Source organism: Candoia aspera, chromosome 4 (genome assembly GCF_035149785.1).
Source record: "Candoia aspera isolate rCanAsp1 chromosome 4, rCanAsp1.hap2, whole genome shotgun sequence".
Lineage (NCBI taxonomy): Eukaryota > Metazoa > Chordata > Lepidosauria > Squamata > Boidae > Candoia > Candoia aspera.
In genome coordinates this window covers 1,160,166-1,179,450 of record NC_086156.1, presented here as the reverse complement: position 1 = coordinate 1,179,450, position 19,285 = coordinate 1,160,166, and the positions used below count along the sequence as shown (strand labels likewise).

Genomic DNA, 19,285 nt, shown 5'->3' with positions numbered 1-19,285 from the left:
GCAACCCATTCAGGATGAGGGAAATGTTTCCAGCGGACGAGGTACTGTAGAGTAGAGCGCTGGCGTCTGGAATCGAGAATAGATGCCACCTCGAAGTGTTGCTGGTTGTCAATCATGAGGGGAGGTGGAGGAGTGGGTTGCGGATGCCAACGGTCCGATGACAGGCAGGGTTTGAGTAAGCTACAATGGAAAACAGGATGTAAACGTTTAAGGTTGTGAGGTAAATCAAGTTTAAACGTAACAGGGTTGAGCTGAGCAACAATTGAAAAAGGACCGACAAATTTAGGACCAAGTTTTTTAGAGGGTTGTGGGGACTTGATAAACTTAGTTGATAAGTAGACTTTATCCCCGACTGCAAAGGATGGTTCTGGGGAACGCTTTGCATCAGCATGGCGTTTATAGGCAGCTTGGGCATGTTGGAGGGCGAGTAGAATATTAGACCATGAGTCTTTGAGAGAGTCCGCCCAGCCAGCGAGGGTGGCTGGGAGCGGTTGAGGATGAGGAAGTTCAGGAATCGGAACAAAGTCGCGTCCAAAAACTGTTTTAAAGGGAACTTGACCAGTGGTTTGATGAATGGAATTGTTGTAAGCGACCTCAGCAAATGGGAGTAGATCGACCCAGTTGTCTTGCTGGTAGTTAACAAAAGCTCTGAGGTATTGCTCTAAGGTAGAATTAACCGCCTCTGTAGATCCGTCCGTTTCCGGATGCCAAGCAGTAGAAAGTGATTGTTTCGTACCCAGAAGTTTCAAAAATGCCCGCCAAAATTGTGACGTAAATTGTGTGCCTCTGTCACTCACCAAACGGGCGGGGATACCGTGGAGGCGGTACACGTGGATGAGGAAGAGGCGTGCCAGCTGTTGCGCGGTAGGGATAGAAGCGCATGGGATAAAGTGGGCTTGTTTGGAAAAAAAATCTTTGACGACCCAAATGACAGTTTTGCGTTGACTAGGGGGTAGATCAACGATAAAATCCATGGAGATATCCTGCCAAGGGACAGACGGAGTGGCTACGGGTTGAAGGAGACCCTGGGGTTTGCCCGGTTTGCGCTTTATCGCCGCACATACAGGGCACGCAGTGACATATTCTTTTAAGTCTTTGAGTAAAGTTGGCCACCAGAATTGCCGGCGAACGAGGTGCAAAGTTTTCACGTAGCCGAAATGCCCAGCTAGCTTGTCATCGTGGCAGCGCTGGAGTATGGTTTTTCGCATAGCTGCGGGTACATAGAGACGATCGTTGCGCCAGGCAAGATCATCGGTGAAAGTTAACATGTGTCTGTTGGCTTGCAACCAAGTATCTGTTTTAAGGTGGGAGAGCAACTGTTGTTGCAAATCGGAGGGAATTGACAAGGGAGGTGGGCTGCTGGAAGGCTGAGCGGCTGGAGGCGGAGTCGATTGTGCTCGGGTCTGGCTGCGAGTCACTGCTGCCAGACTTAATTGTTTGTCGGTCCAGACGGTGCCTTGGACCGTTGGCCCTGGGCCATCATCTTGGGGTCTGCGCGAGAGTGCATCAGCCAAAAAGTTTTTCTTGCCTGGTATAAATTTAAGAGTGAAGTCAAAGCGGCTGAAGAACTCAGCCCAGCGGAGCTGTTTGGGACTGAGTTTTCGGCTGGTGCTTAGAGCTTCCAGGTTTTTATGGTCAGTCCAGACTTCAAAAGGGTTGGAAGTACCTTCCAATAGGTGTCGCCATGTCTCTAAAGCCGTTTTTACAGCAAAAGCCTCCTTTTCCCAAACGTGCCATCGTCTCTCTGTTTCAGTGAATTTGCGAGAGAGGTAGGCACAGGGTTTTAAAGCGCCAGATTGGTCAGGTTGTAACAAAATTGCGCCTATGGAAAAATCAGAAGCATCGACTTGTACAACGAAGGGTTTAGAGGGGTTTGGATGCTGTAAAATTGGTTCTGTGGTAAAAAGTTGTTTGAGCGTTTGGAACGCTTGCTGACAGGCTGGAGTCCATTTAAGGAGCGCGCCTGGGTTCTTTGAACGTCGCGTATCCCCCTGTCCTTTGGTTTTTAACAGTTCAGTAAGGGGGAGGGCGATTTCTGCAAAATTTTGGGCGAATGCCCGATAGAAATTAGAGAATCCAAGGAAACTTTGTAATTGTCTCCTGGTACGGGGAGGCTCCCATGCTACAATAGCTTCTACTTTTGCAGGGTCCATTTCAATGCCCTGAGCTGAAATTCGGTAGCCTAGGTAATCAATTTGCGACTGATGAAACGCACATTTTGACAGTTTTGCGTACAACTCTGCTTTTTCCAATTTAGCCAGTACCTGACGCACCAAGTGGATATGTTCTGACATGGTTTCAGTATAAATCAATACATCATCCAAATATACTAGTACCCCCTTAAATAGGTGGTCATGCAAGACCTCATTGATTAACTGCATAAAAACCCCTGGTGCCCCAGATAAACCGAATGGTAAAACTTTATATTGGAAAGCCCCAAGAGGACAGTTGAACGCTGTTTTCCACTCATCCCCCTCTCTTATGCGAATGCGAAAGTAGGCTTCTCTCAAATCCAGTTTTGAGAAAATTTTGCCTCTGGCCAGATGTGATAACATATCTTTGATCAGGGGCAAAGGATATTTATTTAATATTGAGACCGCATTGAGCCCGCGGAAATCGGTACAAAGCCTTAATGACCCATCCTTTTTTGGCCTGAATAGGACAGGAGCTCCTACCGGGGAATTAGCAGGCTCAATGAAACCCCTAGCCAGATTTTTGTCAATGAACTCCCTTAGCGTGGTAAGCTCTTTGGGAGACATGGGGTATATTTTTGGGTGAGGCAATTTTACATTTGGTAAAAACTCAATGGCACAGTCCGTTTTTCGGTGGGGTGGCAAGCGATCTGCTTCCTTTTCCCCAAATACTTCAGCAAAATCTTGGTACTGATTGGGTAGCCCCTCAAGAGGTTGAAGCGTTTGCACAGTGGTATACGCTACCCCTCCACCCTCCATGTCCTCCAATAGGTCCTTTTCGGGTACTTTGTAAAATCCATCCGCAAACGTCACAGTTCTATGCAGCCAGTTGATGAAAGGGTTTTGTTGCACAAACCAAGGCATCCCCAAGATTACCAGAGGACCCCCCACTGGAGCTACCACAAATGGCAGCTTTTCCTGATGGGAGCCCATCTGCAAGGCGACCAGTCCCGTGGAAAGATTGACTGCTTTCCCTCCCGCCATAGTTCCATCCAACTGGGTGAAAATCATGGGTCTTGGCAAAGGGAACGTGGGCAGTTCCAGAGCCGCTACGACATCAGGGTGCATTAGAGAACGGGAGCAACCCGAGTCTAGCATGGCCCACACTTCCACCGTTTTGGTTTGTGAGCCCAGTTTAACTTTAACAGTCAGTGTGGGAAAGTTTCCACTCACCGAATCATGGTTACGCCCGGTTTCTTCCACCTGCCCTAGGGCGCCCTTCAGGGCAGGTGGTAGGCTTTTCCCGCCGGCTGCTCGAATTGCAACTCTTCCTCCTCTTCTCCGAAGGGTAGGTCTGGGGGGTCCAGTTCCGCGAGGGCTGCCTTCAGTTTTCGCGGTGGAGCAGGAGCAGGCGTCTTTATCGCGGGTTTCGTCTGTCGTTCCTCTGGACGGCGTCTCGGGCACGACGTGGCTCGATGCCCTTCTTTCCCACATCGGAGGCACTGACCCTTGGAGAACCGTTGCTCCCTCTGTTCTTCCCAGGTTTTCGGTTTGGGGCGGCTGGCAAGTCCAGATGTGCGCGCTCCTCTAGCGAGACGTGTTTGTCTAAGCTCTTTGGTATGGGCATAGGTTCGTAGGGCATTTTCTGCGCTTCCCGCCAACTGAATCCACCCATATAGCGTTTTGGGATCATCTCTGCCCAGAGCCCATCGAAGGATTTCGGGTTCAAGCCCCTGCTTGAACAATTCGATGATTGTTGGCTCAGACCAGTCTTCCACTTTTCCTGCCAAAGCTTTAAACTCCAACGCATATTTGGCAACTGAGAGGGACCCTTGGTAAAGTTTCCGCAGGTCATTTTTGGCCGTTTCTTGAGCTAGGGGGTCTTCGAAATGCTCTTTAAGTGCCCACAAAAATTCATCGAAGTCCTCTAACTCAGTTGCCTCAGCTTGGCATAGTTGCACATACCAATCCGCTGCCCTTCCTCTCAGCTTGTTGGCAATGAAATTGACCTTGCCGTGTTCAGACCGAAAGTTCCGACCCCAATCTTCCATATAATGCTTGGCATTCGTAATAAAGAAGGAGAGCGTTGCGGGATCCCCATCAAACTTCACTCCAAATGGTGGGAAGGTTCTTGCCGGCTCAGCTGGCTGTGGCGGTGCCGCGAATGACAGCGTACGCCGAGCCCCCACAGGTGGTCGATCCCTAGGAGGTCTTGCCTCTCGCTCTCCCCTTTGATGGGCTGATCGAGTCTTACTTCTCCCCCGGGTCGACAGGGTGCTGTGCCTGGGGTACTGTGACGGCTCTTCCTCCCAATCCTCCGGGGTGGGCTCTGCCTCTCTGGGCTGATCCTCTCTGGGTAGATCCTTGAGGATCGTCACTATTAAATCCATTTTATCTTCCAATGCCCTCATACGGGCCGGAGTGACCGGCTCCTCCGGTGGTTGGTTGGTTATCACCACCTTCGGTGACAGAGGGACTTCGTGCTCCCAGGCCAATTGGGGAGACCCCCTCCCCGTGGTTCTTTCCATAACAGATCTCTGTTCACTCCTGAGACTCTCCTGTATGGATGTCAACAGCTCGTCCAATTGGGTATCTCGCAACTCCCGACGTGCTGCTCTTTGCGCTCTCGAGGTTAGCGCTGGCCGGCTTTTGGCCACCTCCCGCTCCTCTTCGCCTCCCTCACTTACGCGAAGTTGAGGTTCTGTCATCGCTAGCGTTCCCTCTTATCCAAGGATTGGATGGGGCCAGCGGAAAATGGAAAAAATGATTCTCAGCTTTATGTAATGATTGCCTAAACCCAAATACTCAGTCTCACAAGCTCGGGCTTAAAGATAACTGATTTATTAAAGGAATAGTATGCAAATACAGAGAAAGCTGAGAATGAGCAAAAGCGCGCCAAATACAAACTTAAAAGCCTTGCTTGTGGGCAGGTCCCGCCCCGTCGCCCGTCAGGACGCTCCCCCTCCCAGGTGCTGAATGCCGTTAGACGCGCCTGGGAAAGTAACCTTGAACAGGAGCGCAAACCCAAACATGCATTCCAAGCCCTCAAAACAAGGGAGGGCAACAGAATGGAAAAACCCCGGGTGAAGGGATACGGAACAGAGAATGACATGTGAAACGTTACAATGTTAACCAGACATTAGAATGTGAACATGACAGTCTTTTACCACCCAAATGGTTGTTTTCTTTTGGCTGGGTGGTAAATCAACGATAAAATCCATGGAGATCTCCTCCCATGGCTGGGAGGGCTCCGCCACAGCTTGCAGCAGTCCCTGGGGTTTTCCCGTCGGTCGTTTGGCCATCGCGCACACTGGGCAAGATGCTACGTACGCCTTAACGTCCTTTCGCAGCGAGGGCCACCAGAACTGCCTCCGAGTCAGGTGCAGGGTCTTTAGGAATCCGAAGTGTCCAGCCTGCTTGCTGTCATGCGATCTGCTGAGGATCGGCTGTCGCTGTGAGTCGGGGACGTATAGTCTGCCTTCCCCCCATGCTAGGTCTTGATCCATTGTAACCTTGTCGGGGTTGGCTAGTAGCCAAGGGTTGGATTTCAAAGCGGCAATGAGGTCTGCCCGTATCCCCCCCTGGTAGTGGCGGTCTGCTGCATCTGGGGCCGGGTTGGCTTGCGGTCGTTTGTGCCGTGGGGGTGGGCTGTCTGCTTGCGCTGTTCCGGGTGGTCGCTGCCATCCCCAGCTGGGAGGCGGACAGTACCGTCCCTACTACATCGGGGGTGGGCTCTTCGTCTTGGGGCAGTCGGGAGAGCGCGTCAGCCAGGAAGTTCTTCTTGCCTGGTATGAACTTCAACTGGAAGTTAAGCTGGCTGAAGAACTGAGCCCATCTGACCTGTTTAGGGCTGAGGCGTCTGGGCGTCCGGAGTGCCTCGAGGTTGCGGTGGTCTGTCCAGACCTCAAACGGGTGGGTGGTCCCTTCCAGCAGGTGCCGCCACGTCTCCAGTGCCATTTTTACCGCAAACGCCTCCTTCTCCCCTACGTGCCAGCGCCTCTCCGTCTCTGAGAATTTTTTTGACAGGTAGGCGCATGGCTTAAGGATTCCTGCGGGGTCCTTTTGAAGCAGTATGGCACCCAGGGAGAAGTCAGACGCGTTGGCTTGTACTACGAACGGCCGTTCTGGGTCCGGGTGTGCGAGGGTTGGCTCCGTTGTGAACAGCGCTTTCAGCCTGTCAAACGCTGCTTGACAAGCGGAAGTCCAGTTCAGTACGGCCCCCGGGTTCTTGACTCTGCGCGTTCCTCCGACCCCTTTGGTTTTCAGTAAATCTGTGAGGGGGAGGGCTATCTCCACGAACCCCCTGGCGAAGGACCTGTAGAAGTTCGCAAAGCCGAGGAAGCTTTGAAGTTGGCACCTGTTGCGTGGGCGTTCCCAATTCAAAACTGCCTGGACTTTCGCGGGGTCCATTTCTACGCCTTTGTTAGAGATTCGGTACCCTAGGTAGTCCAAGCGCGATTTGTGGAACTCGCACTTGGACAATTTGGCGTAGAGCTTAGCCCTCCTTAATTTGTTTAGGACTTGTCTGACCAACCGCTCATGTTCCTCCTGTGTCCTCATGTAGATGAGGACATCGTCAATGTACACTAGTACCCCCTTAAACAGGTGTTCACGCAGCACCTCATTAATGAGTTGCATGAACACTCCTGGGGCTCCCGTTAACCCAAATGGCAGTACCTTATATTGAAAGGAGCCCAGAGGACAGTTGAATGCTGTTTTCCACTTGTCCCCCTCCTTGATTTGGATTCTATAGTATGCCTCGCGGAGGTCGAGTTTGGAGAACACTCGCCCCGTTGACAGGTGGGCGAGCATGTCCTTTACGAGGGGCAGGGGGTGTTTATTGGAGAGGGATGCGGTGTTGAGACCCCAATAGTCGGTACAGAGCCGTAAGGTGCCATCCTTTTTCTCTCGGAAAAGGACGGGCGCTCCGACAGGCAAGTTCGCTGGCTCTATGAAACCTCTGGCCAGGTTTTTGTCAAGGGACTCCCGGAGGGTTGCTAGCTCCTTCTGGGTCATGGGGTAGATCTTTGGTTTGGGTAAGGGGACGTCTGGGAGTAGTTCAATAGAGCAGTCCGTCTTGCGGTGGGGGGGTAATTGGTCCGCCTCCTCTTCTCCGAAGACGTCTGCAAAGTCTGCATATTGGTCTGGTAGTCCTTCTGGGTTTGGGTTGTTGTCTTGGGCGACCGCCTCAGCCCTCCCCACTGTCGGAGTAGGTATCTTGTCCGGTGCTGGAGCTTGGTATGTGCCATCGTTGAATTGGATGGTACGTTTCCTCCAGTCGATGTTGTTGCTTGCTAGCCACGGTATGCCCAGCACTATGATGGGTCTCCCTATTTGGGTCACCACAAAGGTTATTTGTTCTTTGTGGGTGCCCATTGTTAGGGTGACTGTCTCGGTCTGTTGCGTGGCTGGTTTCCCCCCTGCCGTTGAGCCGTCCAATTGGTGGAACGCCAGCGGTTTGGGGAGGGGGAGGCAAGGCAGATTGAGCTTCGTGACGATGTTGGGATGAATCAGGTTTCTGGAGCACCCAGAGTCCACTAACGCCTCGGCCACAGTGGCTCTGGGGCCGTAGGTGAGTCTGATTTTCCCTGTTAGGATGGAGCTGTCGTCACTCTGCCTACGGTTGTTGCGCCCCTTCTGCACCACCTGCCCCGTGGCACGGCTTAGAGCAGGCGGGGAGTGTTTCCTGCCGGCTGCTCCAGGGCGTCGCTGTCGTCCTCGGCGAGGTAGGCGTCCGCGTCCTCGTCTGGGGCAGCTAGTGCTCCTGTCAATCGCCGGGGGGGTGGGGGTGCCTGTTTCTGCATCATTTTCGGTGCGGGTCTGGGTGCGCGGTCCGGTGCTCTGTTTGTGTAGCAATCTGCCGCTCTGTGCCCCATTTTTCCGCACTTTGCGCACGGTCCGCGGGCGAACCTCTGTTGATGGTACGCGTGCCCGGTTGGTCCTGGTTGTGTGGGTTGTCCTCTCGGGTAGGGCGGGGATTTGTCGTCTCCGGTTGACAGCAGGAACGTGCGGTGTGCGTGTTCTGCTTTGCCGGTGAGGCAAATCCATCCGTGAAGTGAGGTTGGGTTGTCCCGGTAAAGTGCCCATTGAAGCACTTCTCCGTTGAGACCCCTTTTGAACATTTCGGTGAGGGTGGCCTCTGACCACTCAGTGATTTTGCCCGCGAGGGCTTTGAATTCCAGGGTGTAATCGGCTACAGTTCTTTTGCCCTGTCTCAGTGCTTGCAGTGTGCACTTCGCCCTCTCCTTCGCTAATGGGTCTTTGAAATAGTGTTTCAAGTCGGCAAGGAAAGTATGGAAGTTTGATAGGGCTGGGGACTTGGACTCGTATAGCTGGACGTACCAGTCCACCGCCCTGTCTTGCAATTTGATGGCTACCGCCGAGATTTTTTCAGCTTCCGAATCAAAGTAGTGTTCGTGGCGGGCCATGTATTCTCTGGCGTTGGTGACAAAGAAGGACAACTTCGTGGGGTTCCCGTCGAAGGTAACTGAAAAGTCCCTTGGGAACCTCGCGTGCTGTGGGTCACCCCTCTATGTGCTTTGGCGCATGGGCTCCGCCGGCATGGGTGTACCTGTGTTGGCATCGTCTTGTAGGGTCCATTGGTTATTAGGGACTGTAACATGGCTCCTAGGTCCCGTAGTTGGGCTTCCATGGCTGTGAGCCTGGCTTGCGTGTCCCTGTCAGGTGGCCGTGTTGCCGTTGGGAACGGGCCAGTCGGCGTCTCAGGGTAGGTGAGCTCCCAATTGGGGTAGGGTGACTCCATCCGGTATCCTACCCTGTCTGCCCGGTCGCGGAGCGGTTGATCCGCGACCTCGTCCTCCGCCGTGATTCCTGCGGCTGGACTGAAGCTCCAGGACCGGAACTGGGGTGCGGTGTGTGCCGGGAGGGTGCCCGTGGCTCCTGTGGAGTGCGTTGTCTCCAGCCGTTGCGGGGTCGCCTCCGTCTCTTGCGGGATCTGGGGCTGGGGAGCGGTGTGGGCAGGGAGGGTGTCCGTGGCTCCTGTGGGGTACGTTGCCCCCGGCCGTCGTCGGGTCGCCTCTGCCGCTGGCTGTCCGTCTCGTCCCTTTCTGGTGCGGGTTGCCGGCTCCATCGCTGTTCCCGATTCTGCTTCTCGCCGTCTGGTTCCTCCCGCGGAGCGTTTCCGTCCGGTGGGGCTTGGCGAGGTTGGGTTTTGTGACTCTCAGCTTTCTGTCAGGCTCTGCCTGCTGCCCAATAATACACAGACGCTAATTCTGGCGAAATCAGGTTCTGATTTATTTAAGCAGAGTATGCGTGCCTAGTGAAAAGCTGAGAGTGGAGGGAGCGCGCCGGTACGGGATTTAAATAGCCCGCGCCGGTCAGCGCTCCCCCTCCTGAGATTGTGTAAGCCCCGAGCCCTGAATGTTCCGTTGCCAGCGGGTGAGGGGTCGCAGGGCCCCTGCTGATGCCCCGGGCATCTGCTTAATCTTCTTCCTCCAGCCGGTGATGACTTTAAGCCGGGCGATAATCTTTCTGTGTTTCTTTGACAGCTCCGGGCGTGCCTCGTGCTCAGGCGTTGTCAGTTTCACCCTTTGCAACAATGTATCTTCATTGTTTTTTTTCCGGCTTGAGGTGTCTGTTGCCTTTCTTTGTGAGTTAGTTGCATATCTTTTTAATCCCTCGGCCCTGTTTCCTTGTATTGTTATGTGTGCCGTTGCGCTGACACAATCAGCGCAACAGTGCTCATGACAATAGGTGTCACCGTGGCAGTCCCCCAAATTCCCAGCTTGTTGTTGTGCAGGTGTCAAACTGGAGGTCGGATGCTCCTCGGTTCTCCAAGCCGAATGGCCTTGCTGGCTGGGAAGGGTGGGAATTGTGGTCCAGCACCACCTTGGGAGGACAGCACAGGTTGGAGAAGAGAGTCACCTTCGTTGAAGGAGTCCTGAGGTTCTCCAGATTTTGGCCCTCACATTAACTGCATGGACTTTGCTGCACAGCATCATCCAGTTGCTAAGAAGGCGGTCTAAGCCAGCATTTCTCAACCCTGGAAGCTTGAAGATGCACGGACTTCAACTCCCAGAATTCCCCAGCCAGCTGCCAAGGTTGAAAAACACTGGTCTAGACAGAGAGAGCAACAGGGGAGGATCATGCTGGCAGAGGACTATGGGTGTTATAGTCCACGCAGCAGAAGACACCAAACTGGGGGAATGAAAAGGTGATGGCAGGGGTGGGGGGGTGGGGACAAGGGGGACTTCCCTCCTCCTCGCAGCATCTGGGTTCGCTGCTGAATGGATGCCAGGGAGGTGCCCTGCTCTCTCTCATCTGCTGCCAACAGGGCATCTGGCCACAAAGCCTGAACTGATCTGCAAAATAGAGCGAGAAGAACAGCCTTGGGTGGCTGAGCCGGTGGAATCCCCCACGTGGAGGAGGCCCCAGAGCCCCTGGCTGGGTGAGTGGACCGGTGGGGAGGCATGACTGGCCAGCTGGTCCAACTTGGTGTGCCACTGAATCTCCCAGGCCTGGGGCAGCTGCCAACAACTTATTAAACCCCAGGAAGTTTGGGTGGGCCAGCTGAGCGAGGTGGGCAGGGACCAGAGGAGGCCACACCAATGGCTGTGCGGGGCCAGAATGGGGAAGAGGCTGGGGGCTGTCTTGTTTCTCCAGATCAGAGGGCTGGCAGTTCTTATACTTGTGTATTTCTGACTGGGAAAAAAAAGTCTGCCTTGGGTGTCCTGTAGAGACCCTAATATTTGGCCACAAGCTGCACGGGTGGGCCGACAAATTACTGGATGTCCTGGAGTGGCTCACAGTTTTCATTTTGGGTGTTCTCTGAATCCAGCCAGGCTGAATTGGAAACCTCAGTTCACCTGAGCACAGGGAGTGAACCAGCTCTGTAATGTCCTCCTGGTTTCCTTCTTTCCAGAGTCCTGCCCTCTGTGCCTCCTCCCCTGCCTGCTCTGCTGCCCCCCTAGATGCCTGATGGACAGAGGTGCCTTGGCACAGAGAAGCTCTGCCTCCACAGCCCATCCCTGACCGTTTTGCCCCAGAGTTCCCGACTGAGAGAAGCCCCATCTCTCCCCCGTCAGATTGCAGAAGCGCCTGCTTAGATCAGGCCTGGCGCCTCTTTGCTCCGGCTTCTGCCCAGGCGGCAAAGAGGCAGTGGCACCTTCAAATCTCCTGGGCTGCAACAGCCTCTGCAGCTGCTGCTGTCCAGCCCTGGGGTCAGGCCCAAGGACTGGGATCCAGGGGCAGTCAGCAGCCGTCGGTACCGGCGGCCCCCGAGAGCCTGGCTGCCCCCAAGGTGCTCCAGCTGCTAGAATGGTGGAGGTGGCCTCTTAGCAGCCAAAGGCCGTGCAAGCCACTGCTGTTAGGGGCAGTATTCCTGGTCCCGGGTCCCACTGCTTTTCCATCTTTGTTGGGCACCTCGTGCTAAGGCTAGGCTGCCCGGCTTCCCCAGAATTGCACTCTTGACCCAGACGGCGAGTGCCAGGGAGTGCGGCTGGGACTCAGTGGTGGGTCTCTCTTCCTCTCCTCCCAGCAGGAGATGGCATCCGGGTGGCCGAAGACGAGGAGGGGGAAGCGGGGAGCCCCGTCCGGCAGTGCCCCCCCCGGTGCAAGAGAGGGAGGAAGGCCCGCCTGCCCCGAGCGGAGAAGCCAGGCAAGCAGGCAAGACCCCTGCTCCCCGAGGCCAAAGGTGGGGGCCCCCTGCGGGTGACGCTGAAGATGAACCCGCCCAAGTGCCCCGAGTGCAGCAAGAGCTTCCTGAGCAATGTGGCCATGACCATCCACATCCGGACCCACACCGGGGAGCGCCCCTTCAAGTGCCACCTCTGTCCCAAGGGCTTTCCCTCCCGGGGGGACCTCAAGCGCCACATCAGGACCCACCTGCACAGGAAGGACCCTCCCAGCCAGGGTACCCCCCCAAAGAGCAGGAAGTGCCTCACTGCCAAGCTGCAGCTCCTGCACCAACTGGGGGCGAGCCCGGGGCCGAAGGGGCCGCACGGCTGCGCCCAGTGCGGGAAGAGCTTCAGCAAGAGGCAGGACCTGCGCAAGCACCAGGGCACCCACTCGGGCGAGCGGCCCTTCGCCTGCCTGGAGTGTGGGCGCAGCTTCCGGCTGAAGCAGATCCTGGTGGCCCACTTGAAGGTGCACGTGGGGGAGCGGCCCTTCGCCTGCGCGCAGTGCGGGAAGCGCTTCAGCCAGAAGCACCACGTGGAGAGCCACCAGCGGGTGCACACGGGGGAGAAGCCCTTTGCGTGTACCACCTGCGGGAAGCGGTACGCCCAGAAGCAGCCCCTGATCAGCCACCTGCGCGTGCACACTGGCGAGCGGCCCTTCAGCTGCCCAGACTGCGGGAAGGCCTTCCGCAACCGGGCCACACTGACCATCCACCAACGCATGCACTCCGGCGAGCGCCCCTACCGCTGCCTCCTGTGTGGCAAGGCGTGCAGCCAGCTGCAGCACCTCAAGAGCCACCAGCGGGTCCACCGCGGGGAGCAGCACCTGCTTGCGGCTGGGGACAGCAAGGCCCTCGCCCTCAAGAAGGCCCGCGAGGTGGTGGAGAAGCCCCACCAGTGCCCCGGGTGTGAGAAGCGCTTCCGGGACGCGGAGATCATGCGGGCCCACCTCCGGACCCACGAGGAGAGGAAGGGGCTCAGGTGTGGGGCGAGCCCCAAGCCCGGCCCGGCACTTCCTGCCCAGCCAAAAAAGCCCCCGCCGGAATCCACGTCTGCTAGCAGAGGGGCAGGCCGGAAGCCCCCCGCCCTCGCCCAGTCCAGCACCCCAGCCAGAAAGAGGGCGTTTGCTTGTGCCGAGTGCAGCAGGAGGTTTACGCAGGCCAAATACCTCACCCTGCATCAGAGGAGCCACAGATGAGGGGTGCCTCCGCCTGGATGGAGCCGGCTTGGAACCCTCCGTGGGGCTCGAGCGCGGACGGGGCCCTCTGGGGCCACCCACTGTCCTCTGACCCCGGGTGGGAGAAAGTGCAGATTGGCAGAGGGAGGAGGTGGGAGGGGCCTTGCCAGCAGGGCCTTTTGCACGGTCTGAAGGAATTAGACTGTCACCCGTGCGTTTCTCGTTCTTCCACTCCTTTGTGGCCAGGCAAGGACGTGGCGAGGGAGGACTTCCAGTCTTGAAAAAGAATAAAACTGGCTTCCATCTGGCAGCACTGGTGGCCCCCGCAGAGGGTGAGGGGCTGCAGGGATATAAAGCACAGGTTCTGTCCCCGAGTCACAGCCCTTGCCCAGTTCAGCGGCAGGAGAGCCCGAGGCCGGATCAGGCCAGCAGCCCGTCGGCACCCAGGAAGGTCCCCAGCCGGGAGGTCCTCTCTGCTGCTCTGGTTCCCCAGCAGTTGCCACTGGGATCCTGATCGTGAAGGGCCATCAAGACTGGGAGCCCTGGATAGCCTGGCTCTTGATCAATTTATCCCTTTAAAGCAGTGTTTCTCAGCCTCAGCAACTTTAAGATTTGTGGACTTCAGCTCCCAGAATTCCCCATGGAATGCTTTAAACCATCTGAGCTGATGGCCAGTAACACATCTGGATGTCAGCAGATTACAAAGCTTCACCATGCATTGGGTAGCGAAACAGCAGTAGAGTCCTCACCGGGGCAGGGGTTGGACTAGATGATCCCTGGGTCCCTTCCAGCTCTTACGTTCTATGCTAAATCCTTCATGCCGTGCATGACTTTGTATACCTCCCTCATCACAGAATTTGCAAGGGGGGAATCCCTCGCTCAGGGCCTGGTAATGTTCTCTCAGCTGCTGCATTGCCAAAACAGGGTTTACTTGAATCAGACACAATCTAACCAAATCAGTATTTCCCGTCTATTAAGAGATCTGCACGTATGAACAGTTGCTGGACTTTATAGGTTTTATTCTAAACCGCCCAGAGTCCCCCATGAGGGGGAGATGGGTGGTGAATAAATTTATTTATTTGATGAAAAAAAAAAACGAGCTCAGAGACAGTTCATTTCATTAACTCAAGTTTGGAGCCAATCTTTTACTGGCTTGCCTGGAGCAAAAAACAGCTATGCCAGTAATTGAAAAATTACAGTAATACAATAAAAACGTGGAATGGTTTCTGTGCCATTTTTAGATGTAGCGTGAAGCAGAAGCCTGCTATGATTCATGAGTTTTCTTCATCCGTTTAGTTTAAGATTAGCTCCATCCAAGAACTCCTGGTCAAACACCAGATCGCTTCACTGCAAGGAGCATAGTAAGCATCTCAGCCAAGGAGTGACAGTAATTCCTGAACAGTTTTATTGCTCATTCAAACAATAAACAGCAAACTCACTGGGGACTGCAGGCTGCACTGTACGTTGAAACTTTTAATAGTCCATAAAATGGGTCCTTGGCCTTTCTAATAACAAGCCCAACGCACAGGTGATTAAAAAATGCCCCCTTTGTCCCTGGAAGTGGAATCTACGTATTTCCAAATCTTCTATCTGAAAACCACAACCTTCGTCTCCCTGTAGTTGGTAGGCGATGTTCTGCTGGGTGCGGGGGTGGGGTGGGGAGATAGCCCATGCTGGTAGTTGGCTCACCCATGAGGAGCCTCCCCCCCCCCCCCCAAGACCTCTGGAGCTTGAGGGAGGCTGCACTGGGGAGGAGCAGGGGGGCTCTTGGCGTTGAAGCAGGATGGAGCCTGGGCCTCCTCAGGAGTCTGGGGGAGGCGGGCAATGGGCAGCTGGGCAGAGGGGGCTGCTCTTGGGGTGGGTGAGGGGCAGCCCTTGGGATGTGGAGAACAGCTGAGTGTCCACCCAGACATGGTGGGAGGAAGAAGCTCCGTGCAGGCTGGGCAATTTATTTATTTATTTGTTTATTTCAGGCTGGCCAGTGCTGCTCCCATGGGCCCCACCCCAGGCAATCCACACTTCACTGCCCCACGTTGCGCTCTGCCTTCCCCAGCTCCCTCCCTCCCTTCCCCTTCCCTTGCTTGCTTGCAAGATTCTGGGGGCCCCAGGGGAGCCTCAATGGCTGGGTGGGATCAGATGGATGTTGTCTGCTTGTCCGCCAGAAGAATGGGCATCTCTTGAGTGCAGGAACGGAAGCGTCCTCCCTGCACTCCTGGCCCACCACACATGCATGACGCCACCCAGGTTTGGGAGCTCCACAAAGGGCTGTCTCCCATCGTCAGCTGCCCCAGCATCCCCCCAGCCAAGGAGCCTTCCAGCAAACCTGGAGCAAGGTTGGGATGCCTCAGGAAGGGGGGGGGGGCTGCACATCAAACATCGCCACTTTGTGTTTCTTTATGCTGGGAAATATATCTGCAGTTTATCGATAGTGGCAGAAATGGGAAATCTCTAGTTTTAAGCAGAGTTATATGGTTAGTCTGAATAAAACAAACAAAGCTTTCTGAGGCCCTGTCCTGATCTGCACATAATCTGGATACAACTCTGGCTTGATGACAGCACGTTGCCTCTTTGTCCTCATGGGAAGAGCTGAAGCATCATCAGCGGTATTTCCCCTCTTATTCCAGCATCATCCAAGGGCAGCCCGAAGTGTGCAAGCTCTGTTGTGATGCATCGCCCACTTCCTTGGAGGTGGGATCAGTGGCATCTTGTGGGCGGGATCAGAGGTGGATTTGGGGAGTTTAGGGAGGCGTGGCTGTGACCCCTCCCCTCTGGTCCCTAGTGAGCCCCCTGCCCTGCTGTTTCTCTCCCGCATTTCCCCCTCTGCGAGCACTTTGTTTCCTAACTTCCTTTCATGCCACCGGCGCCTCTGGTTTTGACACCAACTTCTCAGCAAGTTTCCAAACAGGCAGAGGGCAGGTGAGCTAAGCTCCACCATTTTGTCTGGGGAGAAGGGACTGTTTGTGTTTATTTGCCACTTCCACTGCATTTCTCAGCCGCCATCACTCTCCCCTTGAAGTGAGAGAGGGGATTGCCCAGCATCCAGCCAGTTTCAGAGCTGGCCCCTCCAGGACCCCGTCAGTTGCACCTTCCCAGCAGGGAGGACCTCCTCCCTTTCTGGGGCTGATCCTGCCTTGGTGCTTCCCAAATCCTCCTTTATTTCCCACTCTTCTAACTTGGGGTGTGGGAAGAGGGGCAGATGCCCCACCCCACAAAAACTCCCTTTCTCCAAACTGAGGGCCCACCAGTGCTTTGGGGTGACATCCCCTGGCAGAAGGAGAAAGGACAGAGTTTTTAATGGCATTCTCTTGGGGCAACCTGCTGCACCCCAAGACACAGGGAAGGGTTTCTTTTCTGCACGGAACCAGCATCTCCAAAGAAGACCCGGTGTGGCCGTTCAGCCCTTGGATCTTGGTCTGGCAGCTCTCAGGGACATGCATGCCTGTGGGGCGGGGAAGCATCCGGTCTTGCCGGCAGAGGGACCTTCTCCACCCCTTGGCCATACCTTGGACCTCTTGCAAGGTCTCTGCACCTCCTCTTCTGCAGGCTTTGGAGACTTGCCCTGTCCTTGAACAAAGCACAGGATACGAAAAGGAGGGGGAGGAACCCCTGAGCAGGTGTCTCCGCTGGTTGGGTCAAAAAGGTCAAGATGGCTTTCTTTCCTTTTTTGACCACACCCTACGGACACCCCTGTCCCTGAGGTGGTCAGAGCCTGTAGGGATTAGTTATGCCTTCTCCAATTTGGCATTTCCAGATGCTTAGGCCATATTCTGTACAACTCCAGCCTCGTGGCTACTGGCCTGTGTGAGGGCAGGGATGATGGGATATGTAGTTTGACATATCTGGAGGTCCCAGACTGGGGAAGGTTGGTTTACATAATCTAACCATCTCATATTTTAAAATAGGGTCGCCAGGAGAGATGTTATGTTGGTATTCGCGGCCACTGTTTTCCACAATCACCTTTTCAGTAAGAACGATTCTGTCCTATCTTAGAGCGAAGAACCATGCTGAGATGGCATCTTGGGTCTCCAGTGTTTATTGCCCTTCTCTAGGAGACAGAAAATCCTGCCAACCTGAACGGCCATGGGAAACCTTCACAGATAACCCCCCCGCTCAAGGCGGGTCTGCTCTGAGTTTCTTCGCAGGAAGGTTCCAAGCCTCTAAACTATGCATGCGTTTTCCCCCTGGAGAGGGGCCCCCTCCTGCTCACCATCCGCACTCACAACAGATTCCTGGAGTAACCCTAACCCAGCCAAAGAAATTGGGGGTCTACCAGGTGGGGTTTGAAATCCTTGCTGAAGTGTAATTAGGTAGATATTCCAGATCATAATCATCATAAGAAAACCGAGCTGAGAATGATGACATCCTCCAGCAAAGGGCATTCGAGAAGCTTCCGGGTTGCTTTGTATATAAAGCATCAGGCGCCTGTAAGGATTGCCTACCCTAATAGACTCAGACTCACAAGCAGGAACTTAATGATATCTGATTTATTAAAGAATAGTATGCAAATACAGAGAAAGCTGAGAATGAGCAAAAGCACGCCAAATACAAACTAAAAATCCTCGGCTCAAACGTAATCCCTCCCCTCGCCCTGCCGTTGCAAACTCCCCCCCCCAGGTGCTGGTAACCGTTTCTGCTGATGTCCTGGGAAAGGAACCTTGAACACACGAGATAACCCAAACACATTCCAATCCAGCTGCCAACATATAACAATCCCACGAGATGGAATCCTCCTTCCCTCCCAGACGAAACATGCATCAGCCAAATGACATGCGAAACGTTACGATGTAACGGTAACATTGGAATGGTGAACATGACAGCGCCATTCTGCAGAATTCCCAAGGGAGTTTCTGTCGTCCGTTGCCCTTCCTCTCGCACGAGGCCTGCTGCATGCTGCCAACATCATCTGTGTAGCACCTAAGCATTTTGAGTACAGGTAGTCCTTGCTTAATGACCACAATTGGGATGGGGATTTTGGTTGCTAAGCGAAGCGGTCATTAAGCGAATCCAACCCAATTTTACGACCTTTTTTGCAGTGGTCATTAAGCAAATCATGTGGTTCCCTACTGATTTTGCTTGCCAGAAGCCCACCAGGAAGGTCAAAAATGGCAATCATGTGACCACAGGACACTGTGATGGTCGTAAATGCAAACCGGTTGCCAATGTCCAAAGTGTGATCACATGACCATGGGGATGCTGTGATGGTTGTAAGTGTAAGGACAGGTCGTAAGTCTTTTTTCCAGCACCATCGTAAGTCTGAACCATCACTAAATGAATGGTTGTTAAGTGAGGACTACCTGTATTCTGACCTCTCAGCTCCAGGTTTCTAGTGCGCTCCTTCAGCAGCTGGGGTGTTTGGCAAAGCAGTCAAGAGGGCTGAATGCATGTTTGGTCCCTGTTTTAAATTCTGGTTGGTGTCCTTGCAGACTGTCTGTCCGTCTACCTACCTACCTATTTATCTATCCATGACTTAATGAATTTACATACTTTTTGCACTTCGTTGTCTGTTTCACTGGTGTTACCAAGGTGGGAACAGTGTGCCACTCAGAATTCAGAAGCTCACAGCTGTCCCTAGTTTCCAAAGCCGCCCCCCCCCGGGTAGCAGCTGCCACTGAGCAGTCCCCCCCCGCCCTTCTCCACAGCCGGGGAAAGACCCCCGCTCCTCGCAGCTGTCTCAGGAAAGCCGCTGCGCCTCAGGTGGGAAGGCGGGAAGCAGGACCTGCCTGCCTCCCTGCCTTTGGGACCCCCCAGGTCCTCCCAGCTGCCCTCTCTTGCAGAGCCATACACCACGGTTAGGACCCATGACGGCTGTTTTCACGCAGCAGGAGGCCTGTGAGAGGAGCAGGCATACAAGCAGGGAGTTAGGCCACCGGTGGCGAGGCGAGTATGACAGACTAGGATTTCCGGAAGGCTGTGTTGAAAGGCAGACTTGATTCCTAACGATTTCAGGGTAATTAACAGAAACTTGGCAAAGCAAAGAAAATGATGGGGGAAAGGATGCTTTGCAAAATAAATGTTCCTTTTCTCTGAAAACTGACCCCATCAACGCTCTGTGTGTGCATGGGAACTACCTTTAGAAACTGTCTTCCTAAAGCCCAGCCTTGTCCGAAGACAGCACTTCTCCAGGGCTGCCTGTCGGGTCAAACGTCCAGCCCCCCCCCGAGCAGCATCGGCCCATCCGCATTCTCTCGCCAGAGGCTCCGTGAAGCCAGGAAGCCAAGCTCTGACGGGGGCGGCTTCTTAACCTTTGACTTAAAAAGCGAAGCTAAACCCCTGCTACCGGCCAAGGGAGAACCTTTCCCTCTGCCAGTTCCGTTCCATTCATGAGGGGCAAGTCTTCCTCC

At 54.5% G+C, this 19,285-nt stretch overlaps 1 protein-coding gene across 1 annotated transcript; it reads left to right on the top strand.

Annotated features, from left to right (window-relative positions):
• Nucleotides 1-10,334: 10,334 nt before the first annotated feature.
• Nucleotides 10,335-13,089, top strand: LOC134497538 (zinc finger protein 501-like). Its single transcript, XM_063303241.1, has 2 exons — nucleotides 10,335-10,539; nucleotides 11,632-13,089. Exons 1-2 carry the CDS (start codon nucleotides 10,383-10,385, stop codon nucleotides 12,963-12,965), a joined length of 1,491 nt encoding a protein of 496 aa, XP_063159311.1. The 5' UTR covers nucleotides 10,335-10,382; the 3' UTR covers nucleotides 12,966-13,089.
• Nucleotides 13,090-19,285: the final 6,196 nt, after the last annotated feature.